Source organism: Carassius carassius, chromosome 14 (assembly GCF_963082965.1).
Source record: "Carassius carassius chromosome 14, fCarCar2.1, whole genome shotgun sequence".
In the NCBI taxonomy this organism is placed as follows: Eukaryota; Metazoa; Chordata; class Actinopteri; order Cypriniformes; family Cyprinidae; genus Carassius; species Carassius carassius.
Window position 1 is genome coordinate 14610030 of NC_081768.1, and position 21563 is coordinate 14631592.

At 41.1% G+C, this 21563-nt stretch overlaps 4 protein-coding genes across 4 annotated transcripts; 1 reads left to right on the top strand and 3 right to left on the bottom strand.

The window, feature by feature from the left end:
* Window positions 1–3079: 3079 nt before the first annotated feature.
* On the bottom strand, window positions 3080–4467 carry LOC132156561 (calcium homeostasis modulator protein 2). The gene is made up of 2 exons (XM_059565518.1): window positions 3783–4467; window positions 3080–3697 (listed from the first exon to the last, which is right to left on the bottom strand). Exons 1-2 carry the CDS (start codon window positions 4326–4328, stop codon window positions 3314–3316), a joined length of 930 nt encoding a protein of 309 aa, XP_059421501.1. The 5' UTR covers window positions 4329–4467; the 3' UTR covers window positions 3080–3313.
* A 784-nt stretch (window positions 4468–5251) lies between these two features.
* calhm1a (calcium homeostasis modulator 1a) lies at window positions 5252–7846 on the bottom strand. The gene is made up of 2 exons (XM_059565519.1): window positions 7246–7846; window positions 5252–6622 (listed from the first exon to the last, which is right to left on the bottom strand). Exons 1-2 carry the CDS (start codon window positions 7792–7794, stop codon window positions 6116–6118), a joined length of 1056 nt encoding a protein of 351 aa, XP_059421502.1. The 5' UTR covers window positions 7795–7846; the 3' UTR covers window positions 5252–6115.
* Window positions 7847–8281: 435 nt separating this feature from the next.
* Window positions 8282–10065, bottom strand: calhm3 (calcium homeostasis modulator 3). The gene is made up of 3 exons (XM_059566944.1): window positions 10010–10065; window positions 9487–9796; window positions 8282–9250 (listed from the first exon to the last, which is right to left on the bottom strand). The coding sequence occupies exons 1-3, from the start codon at window positions 10063–10065 to the stop codon at window positions 8798–8800; spliced, it is 819 nt and encodes a 272-aa protein (XP_059422927.1). The 3' UTR covers window positions 8282–8797.
* A 6764-nt stretch (window positions 10066–16829) lies between these two features.
* On the top strand, window positions 16830–20156 carry itprip (inositol 1,4,5-trisphosphate receptor interacting protein). The gene is made up of 2 exons (XM_059566257.1): window positions 16830–16959; window positions 18318–20156. The coding sequence occupies exon 2, from the start codon at window positions 18332–18334 to the stop codon at window positions 19949–19951; it is 1620 nt and encodes a 539-aa protein (XP_059422240.1). The 5' UTR covers window positions 16830–16959; window positions 18318–18331; the 3' UTR covers window positions 19952–20156.
* The last annotated feature ends 1407 nt before the right edge of the window (window positions 20157–21563 follow it).

A 21563-nucleotide genomic window follows, 5' to 3' on the forward strand; every position in this document is an offset into this window, starting at 1 on the left:
ATTTCTCTCAAAATGTTATGTACAGTAGTTACTTTTTCTCATTGAATCAAATTTATTTAAATATGTATTTGTTTGATTATTTTGATGTTCAGGACAAAAATTATTTCACAATAACAAAACCACAACATTAATATTAAAAATGACCAAAAATCATTTAAACTACAATTTTAATGGCACACTAAGTGTCTGTTTTGAAATTAAATGAGCGATTAATATCGTTACAAACAGAAATCTAGCTGGTAATCTCAAAATTTCCATTACAAAAAAAAAATATATATATATATATATATATATATATATTGCACAATTATTCAGTGATATATTTCAGGAAGTTATGATCATGTTCTGCATACGATTCTGTAAAATAGCATTTGTACCACTTAATTTGAAGCTGGCGGTTAGTAAATAAGACTGCACGGGCCTTGCAGAGGAACATGTTTTGGTTGTGCTTTAGCTACAACTTTACAAGTCAGATGAGCCTCTGTAGAAGAAACACAACCAAAACACAGGCTCAAGAAATAACCAGTCTACACTAAATGGGTCTCAAATTGACAGCTGAACTTTGTTAATTTGGCTAGCCAATAGGTTTATAAATTACATGGTCCATCCTTGATAATAACTTTCACAGCATGCACTATACAGCAAACCATAATGAAATAAACTTGATTTGCTGTTTTGCATGTTTCACCATGGTCAATATTTCTCACTCGTTGTGACAACAAACTCTCATCTTTACACCAAAGGGCCTACATGCACCAGAGTAGCCAGAGCTACTCTCTTTTTATGGATATGATTTTGACTTGCAATAATGAATGATTCCAATTTCCCGCAAAATCTGTCCCAACAACTCTAAAATGTAAATAATTATTATAGGCTTACCATGGTGATTTGAAGTAACCAAAACATGGTTTTATTTCAATAAAATTTCATATTGAACAAAATAAGGTTAGCTGTGTAAACTCCACTGTAGCCAACTTCTTCTACCAGGCAATTTTGTAAATCATGAGTAAATCCAAGAATCCAATGTAAGATTGTGACCCTGGACCACAAAACTAGTCATAAGTAGAAATAGCCCAAAAATATTGTATGGGTCAAAATTATAGATTTTTCTTTTATGCCAAAAATCATTAGGATATTAAAATTACAACTTTATTCAGTATTGTCTTTTCTTCCGGGTCTGTTGTGAGTGCGTTCACAATACTGCAGTGATACTGCTGACGTACGACGCTGCTGACTGAATAAAGTCGTAATTTTTGTTATTTTTGGTCCAAAATGTATTTTCGATGCTTCAACAAATTCTAACTGACCCCCCTGATGTCACATGGACTACTTTGATGATGTTTTTCTTACCTTTCTGGACATGGACAGTATACCGTACATACAGTTTCAATGGAGGGAGTGAGAGCTCTTGGACTAAATCTAAAATATCTTAAACAGTGTTTTTAAAGATGAGGTCTTACAGGTTTGGAACGACATGAGGGTGAGTCATTAATGACATAATTTTCATTTTTGTGTGAACTAACCCTTTAAATAAAGATCATGTTCTATAAAGATATTTTGTTAATGTCCTACCGTAAATATATCAATTTTTTTTATTAGTAATATGCATTGCTAAGAACCATTGCTGGAAAACTTTAAAGGAGATTTCCTGAATATTTAGAATTTTTTCACCCTCAGATTCCAGATTTTCAAATAGTTGTATCTCAGACAAATATCGACCTAACAAACCATACATCAATGGAAAGCTTATTTATTCAGCTTTCAAATTATATAAACCTCAATTTAAAAATGCTGACCCTTATGCCTGGTTTTGTGGTCCAGGGTCACATTTTTGTTTTGAGTACACCTATTGCTGCTATCGGAATTGTAATACAATCTCAAGCTAGTCACTACACAAGAACTTTTAGCATGACTGTCTACCTTATAATAATACTGGTTTCAGACAGGCCTTCAAGGCACTAAACGTAATATCTAGAATGCAAATGCAGCTTATAATTGTAAGTGAATTATTTGGTGCCACCCAAATTGCAAAGATTTTGAAATGAACTGTGGTAGGCTGTGATTAAAGGTTGAAAAATATAAAAAATAAAATTAAAGACCACAGATATGCATAGCCTACGTATCTATGTTAGAGGCAACCACTGAATACTAATCACAAGCCAAACAAAAATTCATGAGCAGTTATTATAATTTTTTTTTTTTTTACAAATTTGATTGTGAAATTTCAACATTTAAAGCAAACAGAATGGTCTTTAGCTTTGAGAAAGTTAAAAAAAAATCTCTCTTTGCCAGCAGGTGGCACTTATGGAACAGCAGCTATATAGCATTTACCTGTTGTAAACAAAGCTAATTGTTTTACCACTGTTAACAAAGCAGTGCTGTGCTTGTGAACACTACAATAATGTGCATTATACGGAGGTAAGATGAAAAGAACGCAATCAAAACTTTTCTGAAGACAGTCAGTTCTTCTCAAAGATACATTCAATTCAGCCCCTATTTAATATTTAGGATTTTCTTTGAATATTTGTTTTTCGGACAGTGATCTCCCTGTGCTTGTGCAGTGTTTTCTCTGCTAGCGCATCTTTTCACATATCTTTGGCCTCTGTTAAGGCCCTGTTTATAAACTTTAATATTTCCACATATTTCCAGGTTTAAAGCCATTATGAACAAAAAAAAAATATTGTGGGTCTCAATTTCCAGTATAGCAAAGCAAATTGTTCACTATACTGTAAAACTGATACATTTCTGTAGAATTTCTCAAGCATATCGTCGCCAAAACTGAAATTATGAATGACAAAATATCCATTTGACAATTTAAAATGGCTTGCCTTTAACAGCGACAGTGGTCATCTCAGCAATGCAAAAACTATGTTTTGACATTCAACTTGATGTTTAGAAAAAAGCCAAATCTGTGGATTGTGGCACAGTGGTAAATAAGACTGAGCTGATTTTTGAAATCCTGCAGGTTTGAATGATCCAACAGCCATCATCAATACAGACTCAATATAGCATTGTCCAGAAATATTATAATAGTAGTTTCTTTGTTTGCATTTAGGTTTTTATTTATTTTATTTTTTTACATTATTATTATAATCATTTATCTTTGTGCTTCTAACATTGATATTAAAAATACATTACATTTATTATATGAATATTAAACAGAATCTTTTCCCCTTTATGACCTGAGTGGCACACATTTCTTGGGTGTTTCTTGATTCCAAAGATATTCGTTTTTGGGTGTGTAGTATTATTCATTAATTAGACTCTAATTTGTCAGACTTAAAGGATAAAATGTCCATTTTTTTTCAATTCCTTAACAGTCATGTTCAGTTGTGTACATGGCCCATTTGTTTAAGCGGCTGTAGATGGGAGTGTTATCTCTCTCTCTGTACATGTAAACCCCAGCTATGTGGTTCCACTGCAGTCTGGGAATGATGCTCTTGATTCCCTTGTAGTCTGCTAGAAGCTGCTTCTCATGATTTTCTAAGGCAACAAAGCCAAAGAAACTCTTGACATTTTCAGCCGCATGGTATTTAGCATGTCCCTCAGCTGTACGCTGGAAAAGAGCTTGTTCGCTGGAGCAGTACTGGGACCAGTATGCCTCCTGATGGTACCCAAGGGGAGAGCAGCAGTGTTTCATACAGAGGAGCAGAAAGACAGAGAGGGAGATGATACCCACCAGCAACCAGCCCAAAAGCTAGATAAAGAACAGAAAAAATTAAGTTTGTACAAGTGTTGATACAATTAGGGACTGTAACAACACTATGAAAAATTACAAGTACCTGGGATTCATACTGTAACTTGCGTTCAACCTCTCCTGAGTAGTTCACAAATAGAGCAGGTACATCTTTACATGGAAACTGGGCCATGATCTCTGGACCAGGTGTAGTTAAAAAGAAGTCGTCCAGAGATGAGGGGTTCATGAACTCACTGAAAGCACAGACATACGCCTCTCCTCTCAGGAGGGAAATTACAGTCCAGGTGACAGGAGCAACAACTGCTCTACCGATAATGGAGCCCAACAGAGCAAAAGCAGCAGTCACTGATAATTTCCTGCATCTTCTGGTCCGACACTCTGACACAACGTCCCAGGTATTTTGATTCAGCATCAACCCAATGACAAAGAAAGCCAGAGCTGGTACACCAATGGCAGCCAGGCCGTACAGGTAATTCTTCTTTGGTGAACATGGACAGTTAAAAGCTAAGATGTTGTATGCTGTCTGACCAACCACTGTTCCTAAACCAATGAGGCCATTGAAGACTATGACATCCTTACTGTTGAAGTAAAGTGCTATAAATTTGATGTATTCTGAGAGGAAAGCAGACATCTTATTTTAATAAGTATTTGTCTTTCTCCGTTACTTTTCGCTGATGATGATTATTGTCTCTGTAAATAAACCTTCAAACCTGACAAAGACAGATGTGCAAGTAAGTCCTTTATGGCTGACACAGTTATACATAAAAAGAGGGGCATTATACAATTTCTAAATTACATTCAGTTCATATAAAAACAATTAATTGGGGAGTTTCCTCAAGCCTCTATGTGCCACTTAAATTAATTACCAAAAACCAAATATCAATTGAAAAATTGAAATATTTCTGAAATGAAGACTTACATTTCATCGCCAGGGAGTACAAAATGGTCTTGCTGAACATCAACAAAGTTTGAAAAATATGTTCAAGCTGAAGTAGATCGTAAAAACAAAACAAAAACCTGTCTGTATGTAACTGTATTTGTTGTGGTCAAGAAGTGAGATCATACCCTCACTCTGTCTGTACATATAGCAGTGAATCACCAACGGCAGTTACAATCTGGTTTCAGCCCCAGTTGAACTAACAAGCATTTATCTAAAACAGGTTGGGCTAAAGTAAAATACAAAAATCAGACACAGGCAAAAAAAAAAAATAATAAAACCCACCTTTCTCTCTCTCTATAAGTGTCGTCCAAAGTATTATTCAAAATGCCTCCTGATAGAGACCCAGTGAAAACTGACATTGGTTTTAGTTGATTTTTTGCACGTCTCAATTATCTGAGACTCCTTTCGTAGGAATTAAACTAGGTGTGTTTAATTAAGGAGACATAAAAAATAGGAACATTGAAGTGCACAGAAACACCTTTGAATGAAGAGATCATCTATGAAACCACAATGACATGAAAGGATTCCCCATGGCAGGCCACAGGAGAGTAAATGAGTTCTTAACCTTTTTGACTACATCCACTGTCCAAAATAATATTCAAAGCCAATTTACAGAATTTGGGATAGTGCCCGTACATAAAATAAGTTACTAGGCCTAGTTACAAATTTAAATAATTACATTTAGAATTTCCCAAATTTAGGGGTGAGATAAACAACAAATGTATTGATTTTTGTTTCTTTTACCTTATTAACATTATTTTTGTTTTATTTTAAAACATTTTATTTCATCTTGAGGCCCTCTTGTAAGTTTGCTGAAGCTTCCTGTAGGGCCCTGGAACCTGAAGTCCTGCTTTAAGATATCCTAAAATCATATACATAATCAATTATGAGTTAGTAATAAATACTGCTGCTTTAAACTGAAGAGTATAAGACCACCAGGTGGTGTAAACGCAAAAGTCTGGCCTACTAAGCAAGCTATACAGTTGCAAACAGCTGCAGCAGCTTCTGTTGGACAATAACATTGTCTGTGACTGTGGGAAACATAATTTATGATGTGGTAAACTACTTTGATCACTTTAGCAGCCATAGCAACTAGCTATTAGTAGGCAAGGCTAAATACTGTAAAAATAACCTCCGGAGCGACATTAGCAGCTGATATGTCTTTGATATCCTATGACCGATTACATTAACAAACTCCTCCTGAAAAAGAGTGACATTACTTATTAGCATCATCATCATCATTATATTATTACTGTCATATTGGTCATGCCTGCGTGTTGCTTTGTGTTATCACAGAAAAGCCTATTTTATCCTATTATTTATGTTCTCATTTATTTATAGTAACAAACAACAAACAACAGTGACTCGATTGAACGACTACTGAGTCTCAGGAGGATATCAAATAAGAAATGCCATGCAATGAATTGAAATTAGATCTTGACAGCTGCTATACCAGAGATTAAGATTAAACCATGAAGTCAGACTTTGGAGTAGTATGCTACAGCTGTGTTTTTCACAGGTGTGTGAGTGTAGTGCTCATCTGAGAAGCTGAGTGTATCGAAGTGTGCATGTCCATTCATATTCATATCTTCAGCGTGTTTGTTCAGAAATAGTGGGGGTTTACATGCATGCCAGTTCCACAGGACTTTATTCATGTCTTCTTCTTTAAGGACCCCAAGAAGCTTCTCCTCGTCACTCTTCTGTTTTTCCCCGTCATCATCTTTGCCGCCTTTCTTTTTCTTTGTAGGTAGCTGGAACTGTGGAACAATTTCACCACTGATACTCTCGAAGTATTGCTGTATGCAGACCTTAGCAAAGCTCTTAGCGTGCTCTTTGCATGTTTCGTCGAACAGTTTGCGCTCTGTATCAATGTAGTGCGACCAATATTTGGTTTTAAGAAATGCGGCTTGTGTAAAACAAGGTCTTATCGCCCTTATCAAGAAGGCTGCTATAGTTATTACCATTAAAAAGGTCCATCCACAGGCCTAAAAGAAACATTGCAACAGATTAATTTAAAAATAAAACAATACATTGATTTAGATTTATATACCCTAGCCTAGTTTTATATAGACAATATAGGCCTATAGTTTACATATTATCAAACTGAATGTCATAGCCATCATATCTCATCTATATAGGCCTAATAATTTAAAATAGTTTACCTGGGTTCATATCATAATTAATCCTGGACCTGTTGTGTTTTAGTATAGTTAACCTTGTAGGGTATCTGTGAAAATTTGTTTCTAAATCTTATGAAACGCACAAACACAAAATAAATTCTTATTTATTCTCAAATGTTTGTCTCTCCACGCGTTTGATGTTTTCATTTTCTCTCAGCGCGTCGAAGTTCCTATAACTGTATGAATATTTAATGAGGTAAGCACTAAAGCATTTTATGGTGGTTTGTTTGTTGATAAACAACTTTAGCACCGATTCTCTTCACGCTTGACACTATAATTAATAACAATCCAGGTGCGTGTTAAATTTTTTACAATTACGTTTGCCAAATTACTATGACTATTGCTTTACCCATAGTAGGCTAATAGGCCTAGGTAAGATAATTTAGAACCCCCCATTTCATTATTGAGTTGTGAAATAATGTCATTACCTGTGATAAACAGCGAATGTACCTAGTTGATGCTTCTCTGGGAATAACCACATGCCCATCAAATACGTCTTTGCATGGAATCCTTGCCTGTAATTTCAGAAGCTCCTTTTTGGATAAGCTTTGATAGGTGTCGTTGATGAACTGAGATAAATCTGTCGTGGCGCTGAAAGCACACAAAAAGCTCTTGCCATCCATTAAAGTCACGGCTACCCATACAGCCGGAGCGATGAGAGCGCGCTGCGTCATGGAGCTGAACATGTAGCGTAAAACCGCCGGATCCTTCCTGCGCTTTCCAACCGGTCTCTTCCATTCCTCAGTTAACACTGATATGTTGTTGTTAAGTACATATCCAAGTAAAAAAAACCATATTGGCGGAACGATTAGAATGCCGATCCCATATGCATAATTGTAGTCTGGAAGACAAGGACAGGTGAACTCAAAGGAGGAATACATCTGAGCACTTGCCAGAGCCATGATCCCACAGATGCCATTCATGAACGACTCTTGGTTGGCTTGCAAAAACTGGACCATAATTCGAAACTTATCCATTTTTAAAAAGTTAGTTCAACTTTTAGAGCAAAATAGTAGATAAAATTAGTGCAGTTGAGCAATAATAAATGATGAATCTTATAATAATCAAAGACTTATTCTATTTTGGCAGAAGAGAATAGAGAGCAAGACTGCTGGAGCAGAGTTGAGTCCAAAGTGAACAGATGTTCACCAGGTCGCCTTAATGCATGGATGCACATGAGTGACAGGCCCCTCCTTCAGAGGCTCTAACATAACCTCAACTAAATAGTTGGGTGTGATTTTTGTCCTTGCATTGTCCACTGCTTAAACAGTTTACTGTCAAGCATGTTACATAACTACAAGCCAAAATATTCCTTACTCAAAAGGTGAAGGCAAAAGTGCATTTCAAAACATGGACTACCAACACAGAACGCAGTGATCTAACTCATGATAAATGTATTTTTATTAGTCAATATTATTAATAAATATACATACTCAATATATAGAGACAAATACATATACAACATATTTTTTCAGGTGGTGCCAGGGTTCTGTAGTAATTTGCATCCAAACCATATACATGAGGTTGTTGTGTAATGTTTGTGGAGAGAGAAATGCAAAATTACACAAACTAAATCCCAGCATATTCAAATTCACCAGCATGCAAGCCTTGAGGAAGGTTAAAACAAGGCTTTCAGAATTGACAATATTCGGATAGTTACATTGCAATTCAAAAATGTTTGGGTTCTACAATGCAAATTAAAAATTCTCCATCCAGGCATCATTGCAGAATCCTTTGGGGTCTGGAGGGCTCATTGCAACATTGATGAAGACAGAAATTTTACCTTATTATATATCCATTGCTCCGGCATGCAAGCATTTTAAGATTTGCTTTTGATTTAACATTAACTAGTCAATTAGTAATCAAATTATTACTTTTCTCGGATCAATATTTTTAATTATCTTCATTAATATTTAAGGAACATGTCACTTATTTATATTAATTCTAGTTTAAGAGGTAAGATCTTTTTTCCCCCAAGTTTTACACTTCAGAGAACAATGCCTTTCCATTGATATCTTCCCAAGTGATACAAACTTTGGGTTTATAGGCCATCCTGGTCACGTCCAGCTCTGGTTTACACTCGTACCAGGTTTGCAGCAAGTGATCCACCTGATCGTGTCTGGTTATACCATGCAGATGCTCATCTTCTTCCTCTTCATATTCATTATGGATTGTGCTGAGTCTGAATGCACTTGAGAGGGGCATTCTCACAGTCACGTCTTCTCGCATACTCTCAAAAAACTGCACTACACATTTTCTAGCAAAATCTCTGGCATGAAGGACACAGGTCTCATCGAAGAGCTTCTGCTCAATGTCCAGGTAATTGCTCCAGTAGCGTGTCTGCAGAAAAGTGGCGTGATTGAAGCAAGGCTTTAGGACACGACCCACAGCGCCCAAAAAAATGAAGAAGAGGAGGATCGACCAGCCTATTGCCTTTGAGAAGAAGATAAATTGTACAAGAAGAATAGATGAATCGTCTGGTTATGCAAAGCATGAAAGGATTTTAACCACCTACAGATTTGCTAAAGGTCTGCTCCTGTCAACTTTGGACAGCTCAATCTTACTTAGCAGCTATCAAGTCAAAAATGGCATTGACATCACGGTTCTTTGACTAAAGACAATGTAAGCATTGAAAAAATGCACCAAAAAATGTGAGAAAACCCATTCACCTGAGAGTAACAACGCACATAGCGTGAGACAGCTTTCCGAAAACTGCTGTTTTTGAAGATGACATCCTCTTTACAAGGCACCTTAGCCATGATCTTGATCAATTCTAGGCCAGTGCTGTTTGGTATTCCTGTAAAATATTTAGGGTCTACATTCATACTAAATGCGCAGATGAAACATTTTCCATCCAAGAGTGTCATCAGAATCCAGACCATGGGGGCCAGAAGGGACCGTTGCAACACTGATGACAGCAAAAATCTAGAAGGATAACGAAAGTGTTTTTGAAGTCCTGTTCCTCGTGTACATACTGTACTAATTAATGTAATTGCAATAACTAGGTAATAACTCTACTAACCCTGAACCTACCCCTAAACCTAACCCCAACCCATTCAGTTACCTTATTACAAGTACTTATCACAGGTAAGTGCATTGTAAGTACATGTAAGTACTAATTAATATTAGTATTAATAGTAATAATAAAATGAGTAGCCTAATGTTATGAATATTATTTAGCTTCTAACTTACTTTACCACTGCCGGATTTTTTGTCCTCTTGCCCAGGGGTCTGACCCACTCTTCCATCAGCACCCCAGTATGACGATTAACTAACACTCCCAACAGGAACAATATAATTGGAGGGACGAACATGACCCCTAGTGCGTACATCTTATTGTATTGCGGTAAACAGGGGCAGTTGAAATCAAAACTTGTATACAATTTGACGCTTATAAGTGACAATATTATACAGATACCATTGGAGATGGACTCAGAATTTGACTGGAAATATTGCAGAACTAACTTTAAACGATCCATTTATTAGTTCAGGGTTAGCTATCGCTATAAGAGGCTGTAGATTAGAGGCTACTTATCTGATATTCGACCGCCAAATACGCTGTTCAAATCTGCGCTGTTCGAGTCTGCGAAAAGGACGAACGAAAAACAAAACCTCACTTGAGAAATTGTTAATTTAATTAAGTTATTGTATGGATCACTTGTAAAAGAAATTTTCACAGGTATTAAAGCGTCTCGCGAGTTCTGCGTGCTGAAGTGTGATGGGTTCCCTTTCATAGGTCACTTCGATGCTGCGGTGACGTCACCACGTATGGGAACACCTTCGGTGTGACGAATGTCTGAAGCCCTATACCATCCCGCCAATCCTATTGGCCAAATAGCGCGTGGCACCGCCCAGTCATGCGTAGGCATATATATACCTGGTGCCGCGCGCCATTTACCTCAGATTTCATTCCTTCAGTACGAAGCGAATCTTCTGTGCCCTATTGTCTCGCGTTCTCAGCGAATCATCACGAGCAGTATACTCCTCTCCGCGGACGCGATGAGTTTTAAGAAGTGCAAGGACCCGTGTACCAGGTACATCGTTCAGGGGGACACTCATGACAGGTGCGTAGTCTGCCTAGGCTTACACCACGCACAGGAGGCGCTTAGCGGCCTTTCTTCATGCCCCCATTGCGATGGCCTGCGACTCAGGGTCCTTCGCTCGAGGGTAGATGTATTCTCCGATGTCGCCGTGTCTAACCCCCGCCACACCACTTCTGCGACTGCCGAGGCACCGCACGAGGTGATAGCTTGGGGTGACACGTGTGACATGGAGCTCGAGGACAGTTCAGCGATGGAAAATTACTCTCCACATCGCTCGCTCTCCCCTACCCTAATACACAGGAAAACTTTTGAACCTGTCGTTTTCTCCTGTGAGGATTTACGGCCCACACCGGGGGCATGTAGTGCCATCTCCTTCGGTTGTGACCGTCATGATGACGACGTTCTTTCCACTGCGGCCTCGGGGTCTGAGGACTTCGCGGCCGACACGAGCCCTCTCCCTCCTAGTGGACAGGAGAGGCGTGTTTCCCCCTCCTACAGTGAGCTGTTGGATGTGGTTTCCCGTGCAGTGGTTACATTGGGGCTGGAATGGGAGGTTGAGAAGGCCGAGGCCCAACCTTCTTCGAAGCTGGACGACCGTTTTCTAACTAGTCGGACACCTGCGCAGCCCCGGAGGCCTTTACCCTTTTTCCCGGACCTCCACCAGGAGGTTTCGAGGTCCTGGAAACAGCCGTTTGCGGCGCGCATCACGAACGCTGCAGCCGCGGATTTCGCCACCATTTCGAGCATGGCGAGTCACGGCTATACAGCGATACCGCCGATAGAAGAGACTCTCGCCGAACATCTTGCGCCTAATTCGGCCGCGGCGTGGAAGTCCCGCCCCCTCCTCCCCTCGAAGGCGTGTCGAGTCACGTCTAGCTTAGTGGGAAAATCCTATATGGCCGCTGGTCAAGCGGCTGCTTCGCTTCATTCCATGGCGATCCTTCAGGCCTACCAAGCGGAGCTGTTAAAAGGATTGGACGAGGGGGACGGCATTACACCTGAGGCGGTCAAGGAACTACGGCGAGCTACTGATTTGGCGCTTCGTGCTACCAAACATACTGCTCGAGCAGTGGGCCGTTCCATGGCTGGATTAATTACGGTTGAGCGCCACCTCTGGCTTAATCTCACCGATATAAAGGAAAAAGATAAATCTTTCCTCATGGATGCCCCTGTGTCTAAGGACGGTTTATTTGGAGAGGCGGTCACTTCAGTGGTGGAGAAGTTCACAGCAGCGAAACAACAATCAGCCGCTTTCCGCCAGCTGATTCCCCGCAGACCCAGAGAGGTTGAACGCCGTCAGGCGCCCGCGCGTTCTCGCTCAACCTCCTCTCACCGCCAGCAAGTGCCCTCTCGGGAAGAGCCTTCACCTATGGCGCCCCCTCGCAAGGACTGGGGCCCTAGGGTTGTTCCACCGGCTCAACAACGCCAGCGAAAAAGATTGAACCTGAGTTCGACGGCCAAGGCCTCTCGCCCTCGGGCACATAACAGCAGCTCCTGATTTTTTCGCTGCCTGCCAGGGACTGTGCCCTCCGCTAGAGAGCGCTGTTGGACCGCTTTCGCGCATCCAACACTCTCATTGCAGTCCCCACGCTCAAACCCTGACTGTTTCGCCGCAAACAGCGCCTCGAACAGCATTGGAGCCAACTGTAACACCAATCGCTTCCTCAGACACTATGCACGATCCAGTTTTCAGAGCTCGAGGAGCGCTTCAAAGGGTCTTCATCGAACGGCCCGTTATGACGGCTCGCTCAGCCGCCGCTGTTTCGCTAGCGGCAGAGCCCGATGCTCAATCTGTTGGCCTAATTCCTGCCGTGGACATGTTTCAGGATTACGTACAACGAGATACAACGCCTGCTCTGCATATACTTCCCCTGTGCACGAACACCATGAGTCTTTCGTGCCCGGACATTTCTATGTGTGCAACAGCGCTGCAGGAAACGAACATGTTGAAACCGCTAATATTGTTTCGGGCCGCGTGGGAACGCTTGCCCGGCATTTCTCAATGGGTGTTACGCACAATTTGTCACGGATACACCATTCAGTTTCGGAAAGGCCCGCCCCCTTTCCGCGGAATTCTCTCCACGGTGATAAAACCGATGGACATGGCGGTGCTGAGACAGGAAATGTTAGCTCTACTGAGCAAAGGGGCTATAGAAGAAGTACACCCCTCTCAGATGGAGTCAGGGTTTTACAGCCGTTATTTTGTGGTACCAAAAAAGGACGGCGGATTACGACCCATTCTGGATTTACGCCGTCTAAATCTTACACTCAGGTCGAGCAAATTCAAGATGTTGACGGTAAAATCTATTTTGTCTCAGATTCAACCAAACGACTGGTTTGTCACGATCGATCTGAAGGATGCTTACTTTCATATTCAGATCATCGAGAGACACCGGAAGTTCCTCAGATTCGCTTTGGAGGGCAAAGCGTATCAGTACCGCGTTCTTCCCTTTGGCTTAGCGCTAGCTCCCCGTACATTCTCAAAATGCATGGACGCAGCTCTGGCCCCGTTGCGGCTCCGGGGCGTCCGTGTGTTAAACTATCTGGACGACTGGCTGGTGTTAGCGCACTCTCAGACTCAAGCACACTCTCATCGAGATATTGTGCTAAATCATTTACACAGCCTGGGTTTACGCGCAAACTTCCAGAAGAGTGTATTAATCCCCTCTCAACGGATTACCTTTCTGGGAGTAGATTTGGACTCTCGCGCGATGACAGCGAAGCTTTCTGCCCCGCGCGCTCAGTCGATTATGTCATGCGTTCAGCACTTCAGGGCGGGTCACACAGTGACAGTGAGACTGTGCCTCAGACTACTAGGTCTAATGGCGGCGGCGCTTCCCGTGATTCACCTGGGTTTGCTTTACATGCGCCCGTTTCAGTGGTGGACGAAACGACAGAATATTTCACCCCGTTGTTCTCCGCATCGAACGATCTCGGTGACGCGGAGGTGTGTGATGTCGTTAAAGCAATGGACATCAGCCGAATTTCTCCTCACCGGGGTTCGGCTGGGAATTTGTGCTTCCCGAGAGACTGTCACGACAGACGCGTCTTTGACCGGGTGGGGAGCTGTTTGTCAGGGGCGCCCAGCCCACGGAGTGTGGACAGCGGCACAACGCAGCTGGCACATAAACAAATTGGAATTACTGGCGGTTTTTCTGGCTCTCCAGTATTTTTCGAGTCTACTGACCGACCGTCATGTGCTTCTCAGAACGGACAACACTGCGGTCGTGGCTTATCTGAACCATCAGGGAGGATTACGTTCTCGCCCTCTGTGCAGACTGGCGAGGCGGATTCTTCTTTGGTCTCACGACAAATTTCTGTCGATCCGGGCTGTTCACATCCCCGGACGACTGAACTTCGGAGCGGATTTATTATCCAGGCAGACTCTGGAACAAGGGGAATGGAGATTACACCCCCAAACGGTGAATCACCTATGGCATATTTTCGGGGAAGCGGAAGTGGATTTATTCGCGTCGAGCACGACTACGCATTGCCCGCTATGGTTCTCCCTGAGCCCTCCATCACCCCTGGGTCTGGATGCGCTAGCTCACAGCTGGCCCAGGACCAGCTTGTATGCGTTTCCTCCGATTCGGCTAGTCCCAGCGGTATTATGCAGAATACGGCGGGACAGAGTGGGACAGCTGTTGCTGGTGGCTCCGCGATGGCACACACAGCCATGGTTTGCGGATCTCATCAATCTGTTAGCGGGCTCTCCGGTGGAGATTCCCCTCAGACGGGATTTATTATCGCAAGCACAGGGACGGATCTGGCATCCCAGACCAGATCTGTGGAACCTGTGGGCGTGGCCTCTGAGCGGAGTGAGTTGATATGTCCCGGTCTTTCTGCTGAAACTACCGAGACTATATTGAACTCTAGAGCAGTTTCTACGAGACGCTTATATGCTTTCAAGTGGAAACTGTTTATGACATGGTGTGAAACTCATGATGTGGATCCAGTTTACTGCCCTGTGGCTTCAGTACTGGAATTTCTTCAAGACCGTTTTTCGGAGGGATTGACACCAGCCACCTTGAAGGTTTATGTGGCAGCTATCTCAGCTCACCATGAGCATATAGGTGGTGTTTCAGTGGGTCGTCACCCACTGGTTTCTCGCTTTATACAGGGTGCGCGACGGTTGAGGCCTTTCCGCCCTGTGCGAGTTCCTTCATGGGATTTATCCATTGTGTTACTGGGTTTGTCAGGGCATCCGTTTGAGCCCCTGGAAACTGTATCGGATAAGCTCCTGTCTCTTAAGACACTTCTTCTCATGGCTTTATCCTCCCTTAAAAGAGTTGGGGATTTACAGGCTCTCTCTGTCTCACCCTCGTGCATGGAGTTTGCACCAGGCTCTGTGAAAGTGTTGTTGCGACCTAGGCCTAATTATGTTCCTAAGGTCGCGTCTAATCCTTTTCATTTTCAGCAGGTGGTCCTGGAGGCCTTTTCTCCTGCTGCGACAGAGTCTGGAGATCTAAGTCTTTGCCCTGTGAGGGCGTTGAAGACTTATGTGGATCGCACTGCCCCATGGCGTGAGTCTGACCAGCTGTTTGTCTGTTTTGGACATAAGAATAAGGGCCATGCAGTTACGAAACAGCGCATGTCCCATTGGCTGGTGGAGGCTATTTCCTTGGCCTATGAGGCGCGCGGGCTCGCTTCGCCCTTAGGAGTAAAAGGTCATTCCACAAGAGCAGTGGCTTCTTCTCAAGCCTTTCTCAGTGGATCTTCTATGGATGATATCTGTGCTGCGGCAGGTTGGTCCTCACCGAGCACTTTTATCAGGTCTTACAGTCTGGATGTGAGGATGGCCCCTGGCTCCCGGGTTCTCTCCGCTTGAGCAGATGCTTCCTTGGATCCAAGCTATCAGGTACGTCAGGCGTGATGGTATAGCGTTCCCATACGTGGTGACGTCACCGCAGCATCGAAGTGACCTATGAAAGGGAACATCTCGGTTACGTATGTAACCTTGGTTCCCTGAATAGGGAACGAGATGCTGCGGTTCTGGCCGTGCCGTACCTTGATAGTTTTCTTCCCTTCTCGTCATGAAATCTGAGGTAAATGGCGCGCGGCACCAGGTATATATATGCCTACGCATGACTGGGCGGTGCCACGCGCTATTTGGCCAATAGGATTGGCGGGATGGTATAGGGCTTCAGACATTCGTCACACCGAAGGTGTTCCCATACGTGGTGACGTCACCGCAGCATCTCGTTCCCTATTCAGGGAACCAAGGTTACATACGTAACCGAGATGTTCACCTGTAGGGCACGCGCACCTGCTTCTTTGGCCACACCCAAATGTGCGCACGAATACCTGACTTTAAAACTAAAACTCGCATAGCAGATTCTTGATGTGTTTGCTTTCTTTCCTTTGAATAGACGGATGTTTTTCATATTTTTCACAAAGCGGTCTTCGCGTGACCCTAAAGAATAGGCTATAATCGGTTTGGAGAATGGATGTATCTTTTTTTCTATATAATTACCGCATAGCGTGACCCCAGGAAAATAACCTTAAAAAATAATGTTCAAAATGATCATATAAACGGATGATTGTTTTGGGGTTACTTGATAAACTCTCATATCAAAATAGTATTGTAGGTGTATTGTGTATAATAAGCTATTGAACTTTGGTGAGCTAGTGACCTCGTGTGGGTATTTGTCGTCCGCCTAGGAGTCACTGCGCAGCAGTACGTTCTTCAAAATAGCCGATAGAAGAATAGAAAACACCGCAAATGACTGGTCAAAAACCTTAATTTGATTACCGCCGTTTGTAGATATTACTCTAGATCATAACATGCTTTTGAATCAACAGTTAACACTATAGGCACATCATAATATTCACTCTAAGGATAACTTGTGAAAACGTTAATACTTTTTGCGCAAAAAAAAAAAAAATGTTTTCACCACCCCCATATGATGTTGACTCAAGAGCGCGGCTGACCCACGTGCTTTATATAGAGGAGCGATTAACGGCCCCCGGTCACTTCCTGGATGTGAGAGCAACGAGGAAACAGACTAACGGTAGCCTACTACAGCGCTTTCTCCTGTGTCGGTTCAGTATTGGTATGAAACAATGAACAACGCTGGACTTTAACTCGTGGATTACAGTGTAAGTTACTATTCTGTTCTTGGTCTACAACAAAGACTCAGCGCGAGTAGTGGCCATCTGTTTTGTCATAGATTATTCGAGACACCGTCACAGCTGTGATTAAAATGTAAAACAAATATATAAAAGTTTTGTAAACTACAAGAGTTAAAACACCTCCGAATACGTTGTTAAGAAAATACGCAATTGTGTCGATTAAAAAAAGAGAAGTTGTTAGATGCTCTTCCTTTAAGTCTTTGGTTTATTACGTCACCGCCCTCTCTCTCTCGCGCTGCTGCTGATAAACTTACTATTTACTTACAGACGCGTAAACAAATGTTTCATCTGTAATATTGTATAACTATTTGTAGGATAGATTTCACTCTGTTTAATGAGTAAATTGTTGTAGCTGTCTATAGCTTACTCCGCCCTTGTGTTTGTAACGTTAGACTGTGGGAATCTTTGCAGCGCCACACAAATTTCTCAATTATCGTCTTTACTGGAGCTCAACCATTATTAGTCATTATGCACTCTATTTAAAAACTTTCTTTTTGTTTAACTTGGCATATGATGCAGCTCCATATATACTTAAAACACTCAACCCCCCACCCCCCCCCCCCAAAAAAGCAAACAAAAAAAATCAAATTTATTAAATATACATTTTTGTTTTGAAATTTTTTTCTTATAGTAACTTGAGTAGTATAGTTAAGCTTGACGAAGTCTATAAACAGAAAATAAGACTGAATGAGAATATTTGCTTGCCTTCTCATCATGGTGTATAAAGAGTTAAAATGTCACACGACTTCTAAATAAAATTAGATGTGTACATTTTTTACTACTATGAATTGCATATCACTTCAAAGATTGACAAAAGTTGTTTCTCTAATGCTTAACAAAATATCACAGGACACCAAAGTGTACCGTATTCATGGAATGTGCAAGTAGCTTGTAGATTGTATAAATAAGGAATTTTATCTGCCTCATTCCAAGAATCACTCGGACTCCAAGTGCCTTACTATAAATAAACCAGTTACATCACGTCCTCTTCAATGTATATGAGGTTCCTTCCAAAGCTTCAGTAAAGGCAAAATTTACAAAATACTTAAAAAAGAGAAGAGGTGAGATCCCAGTTTTTTTTTTTAATTATCCAAACTTCAAATTAACAGATTAACAGATATTTCCCCCGATATAATTTTTTTAATTCTTGTATTAAGTAGACATTTATCAGAGGTTATCTGACTTCCTTCCCCAGTGCAGGAGAGTCCTTTGTATTACAGTTAAAAAATAACCACCCTGAAGAATGACATGTTTTCACGAAAGTTAGAAGATGCATTTCTTTTTTTAAGAAGCTCACATTAATCGAGAAATGTGTGTTTTCCTAGACGCACAGTGAAGGATGCAAGGTGCTATTGCACGGGTTTGCATGGTGGTAGTAGCCGCTATCCTCAACCACCCGCTGCTCTTCCCTAATGAAAACACCACCCTCCCTGAGCAAGATGACGAGCTCCTGTCCCGGATGAAGGAGCACCAGGAGAAGTTGGAGGCCGAACACCAGCGCCTGGAACAGGAGATCTCGCAAACAGAAACCGCTCTGATTGATGATCAGGACTGTTACAGCTGGTACTTTTGGAGCACTCTCTGCCTAGTCATTTTCTTTACAATTGAGGTCTGCAGGCAGGATATAATCCCTACTGAAATCCCAGACTCTATGGAAGATGAAGATGGAGATTCCAGTGCCGAATATCTCAGCGCCAAGAATGTAGTCCTAGATAAAGGTGTCCTAAGTAACTTCTGCAAGACCCGCTTCCATTCTTTCATCCACGAGAGTGGGAGAGTGCGAGAGTTCATCGAGGGCTTTGCGGATGATCTGCTCGAGGCTTTGAGAAGTGTTTGCGATCGAGAGTCTGACCTGGAAGTCGAGGACTTCGTTGGCATAGGCAGCATGTTTGAGTCCTGGAGGGTGTCTAAACCTCCTACATGTGACCTCATTGTGCCTTTTGCTCCTCCACGGTCATTCAGGTTTGAGTTTCAGCTCTGGTGCGACCCTTCCGCTGAAATTCCCCTGGACTTGCAAGGATGTGGCAGGATTAAACTAATAAAACCAGGTGGAAATGGCAAAGGCTGTCTTTGTGGCTCAACCAATCTCGGTGATGATATGCTGTGTCTGCTTCACAGTAGAAATGAGAGTGAAAAGCTTGAGGAACACACACTGGTGGAGCTCCTCTGTGAGAAGAACACCTCATATTTGTCAAAAGATCAGATCATGAGATGGTTCCAGATCTCAGTGAGCAAAGCATGGGGCCTGATCTCTCACAAGTATGATTTTGAGCTGGCATTTCGAAACCTAGACTTCCCTGGAGCTCTGAAAATCAGATTTAGGTCTGGAAAGACTGTTATTCTTAACATTACCCCTGCCGTTCAGTTTGAGGACACGGATGCTTACCTCATCTCTCATTTCCCGTCTGACACTAGTAACTCCTCAAACATTCACTGGCAACTCTCACTAACTGTTTATGAAAAGAACCTGCTTAAATATCTAGCGAAACGACTTCCTACAAATTCGTGTCATGTTCACTGTCTTCAGATAGTTTCTTTCTTGCACAAAAAGCAGACAGCTTTGACTGGGAAAAGCGCCTTTTCTAATTACCATATAAAGACGGCGCTTTTGCATCTGCTGTTGAGTAAACGTCCTGCGATGTGGCAGCCGCAGAATCTCGATGACAGGTTACGAGATCTGCTCAGCTTCCTGCAGCAAAGCCTGGAGGAAAAGAGACTCTATCACATTGTTGTCGGGAACCCTCGCATCCCAGTGGAAATTCTGGTTCCCAAAATAATCCGTACGGCAGAACCGATAAACCTGTTTAGGCCTCTTGTATTGCAGAGGCACGTATATGCCAAAATGGAGGAGCATTTTCAAGAGATGGTTAGAAATACCTCTGTGCTTGTTCAAGAATATAGCCCTCACGTTTCTAATGGTTGCGTGAGGCATGAATTTAGCTCAACAGACCAGACATAGACTTTGGCTTTGAGTGCAGGGGATTTTTATAGCCTAATTACATGATGACGTTATGCAGCTCAAATGTAAACAACATATTAAGCACTGACTGTTTCTGAAGCTGTGATGATATTTGGGTGTTTCTTTAACTATGGCCATTTTTTTATTTAATTTTTTTTGTCCCGGGGCAATATTTTACCTTTTACATTTTGTTATACTGTATGAAGGTCATGTTAAAGCAATCTTGTAAACTTTTGTCTATTTTAGCATTTATTTTTGTTACTTTTCAAATGCCATTTATATATATTTTTTATTGTTTTACTCTTGTCCCAGAGTGAGACTTTCAATCTGAAAATACAAAATCAATCATAAAAATATGATCATTACATTTTTTTTTTAATTATCATAACGAAGAGTGAATTAATTTAATAGTTTACTATTAATAACTTCTCCTTAGTTTTGGTGTTATTTTCACAACAATAAACAAACTTTGCATCTAATAATAATAATAATATAATCAAGTTTATTGCAAAAGTTACTGTTTTTTTTTTTGTTTGTTTTTGCCAAGGGCACAGTGTTATTTAGAGCATGCTGGAGTTGAAATAATATGTAAATTGTGAAGAAAATCAAGATAAATATTTTTATCATGCATCATTTCTAGCTGTAATGTTATTCAATTATGAAAAAAGAATGAAATCAAGTATGTATTTAAATTATCTTAAATACTTGCTTTTAAATTGTCCTTAGCAAGACAAAGCAAAAAAAAAGTTTCAAATGAAATTTCAACCACAGAATGTTACTAAGCACAATAGATAATTTGAGATGTGACTGAAATGACATTGCTGCTATAAAATAATAGGATTTTAAGAAAGTCCACAGGGCCGAAAGTGCACATGGTTGAAGAAACATCCACTTGCTATTCATCATCATTCTGGCAGCTGATTCAGGATCTTTGAACCATTTGAGTTATTGCAAATGATGTAATATCATGTTAAGAGTTTAAATGATGTATCATTATCAGAGTATTTAGCAGTATTATCAGTTTTGATCTTGTCTGTCAACATAAGGGATTGTTGAAATGCCTAAACAAAGTGTGAGCAGTAAGCACATCTAAAGAAATGCTGCACAGTGTCATGTACAGGCCAAAGACGAAGCTGTTTCACAGGGTTTAAAACTGCTTTTTTGTCTTTTCTCTATATTGCACTTGTTTGAATCGTTGTAGTCTTTATATTGGATTTTATTTTTTTATTTTTTTTGATGCAATAAACAAACTTTTATGCAGTTCTCTCAGTAAACAATGTTGTTGTGCAGCTCTGTGACATGTTGTGCATGGCTCCGTAGCATTTCACTTGTGACCAAAGAGGAAACTGGTTAAATATAGAGAGATTCATATTTACATTTATGCTTTTGACAAAAGCTTTTATCTGAAGCAAGTTACACTGCATTCAAGGTACACATTTATGTTTTATCAGTTCTTGATTTTCCTGGAAATCAAACCAATGACCTATCAGAAAGAAAAGTGATTAAAGGAATAAACACAAGGAAATAAGATTTGCCAAAAAATATAATGTTTATATTTTGTACGTTTGGTTTATTTATATTCATGTATGAATGACAGACATGGTAATATACC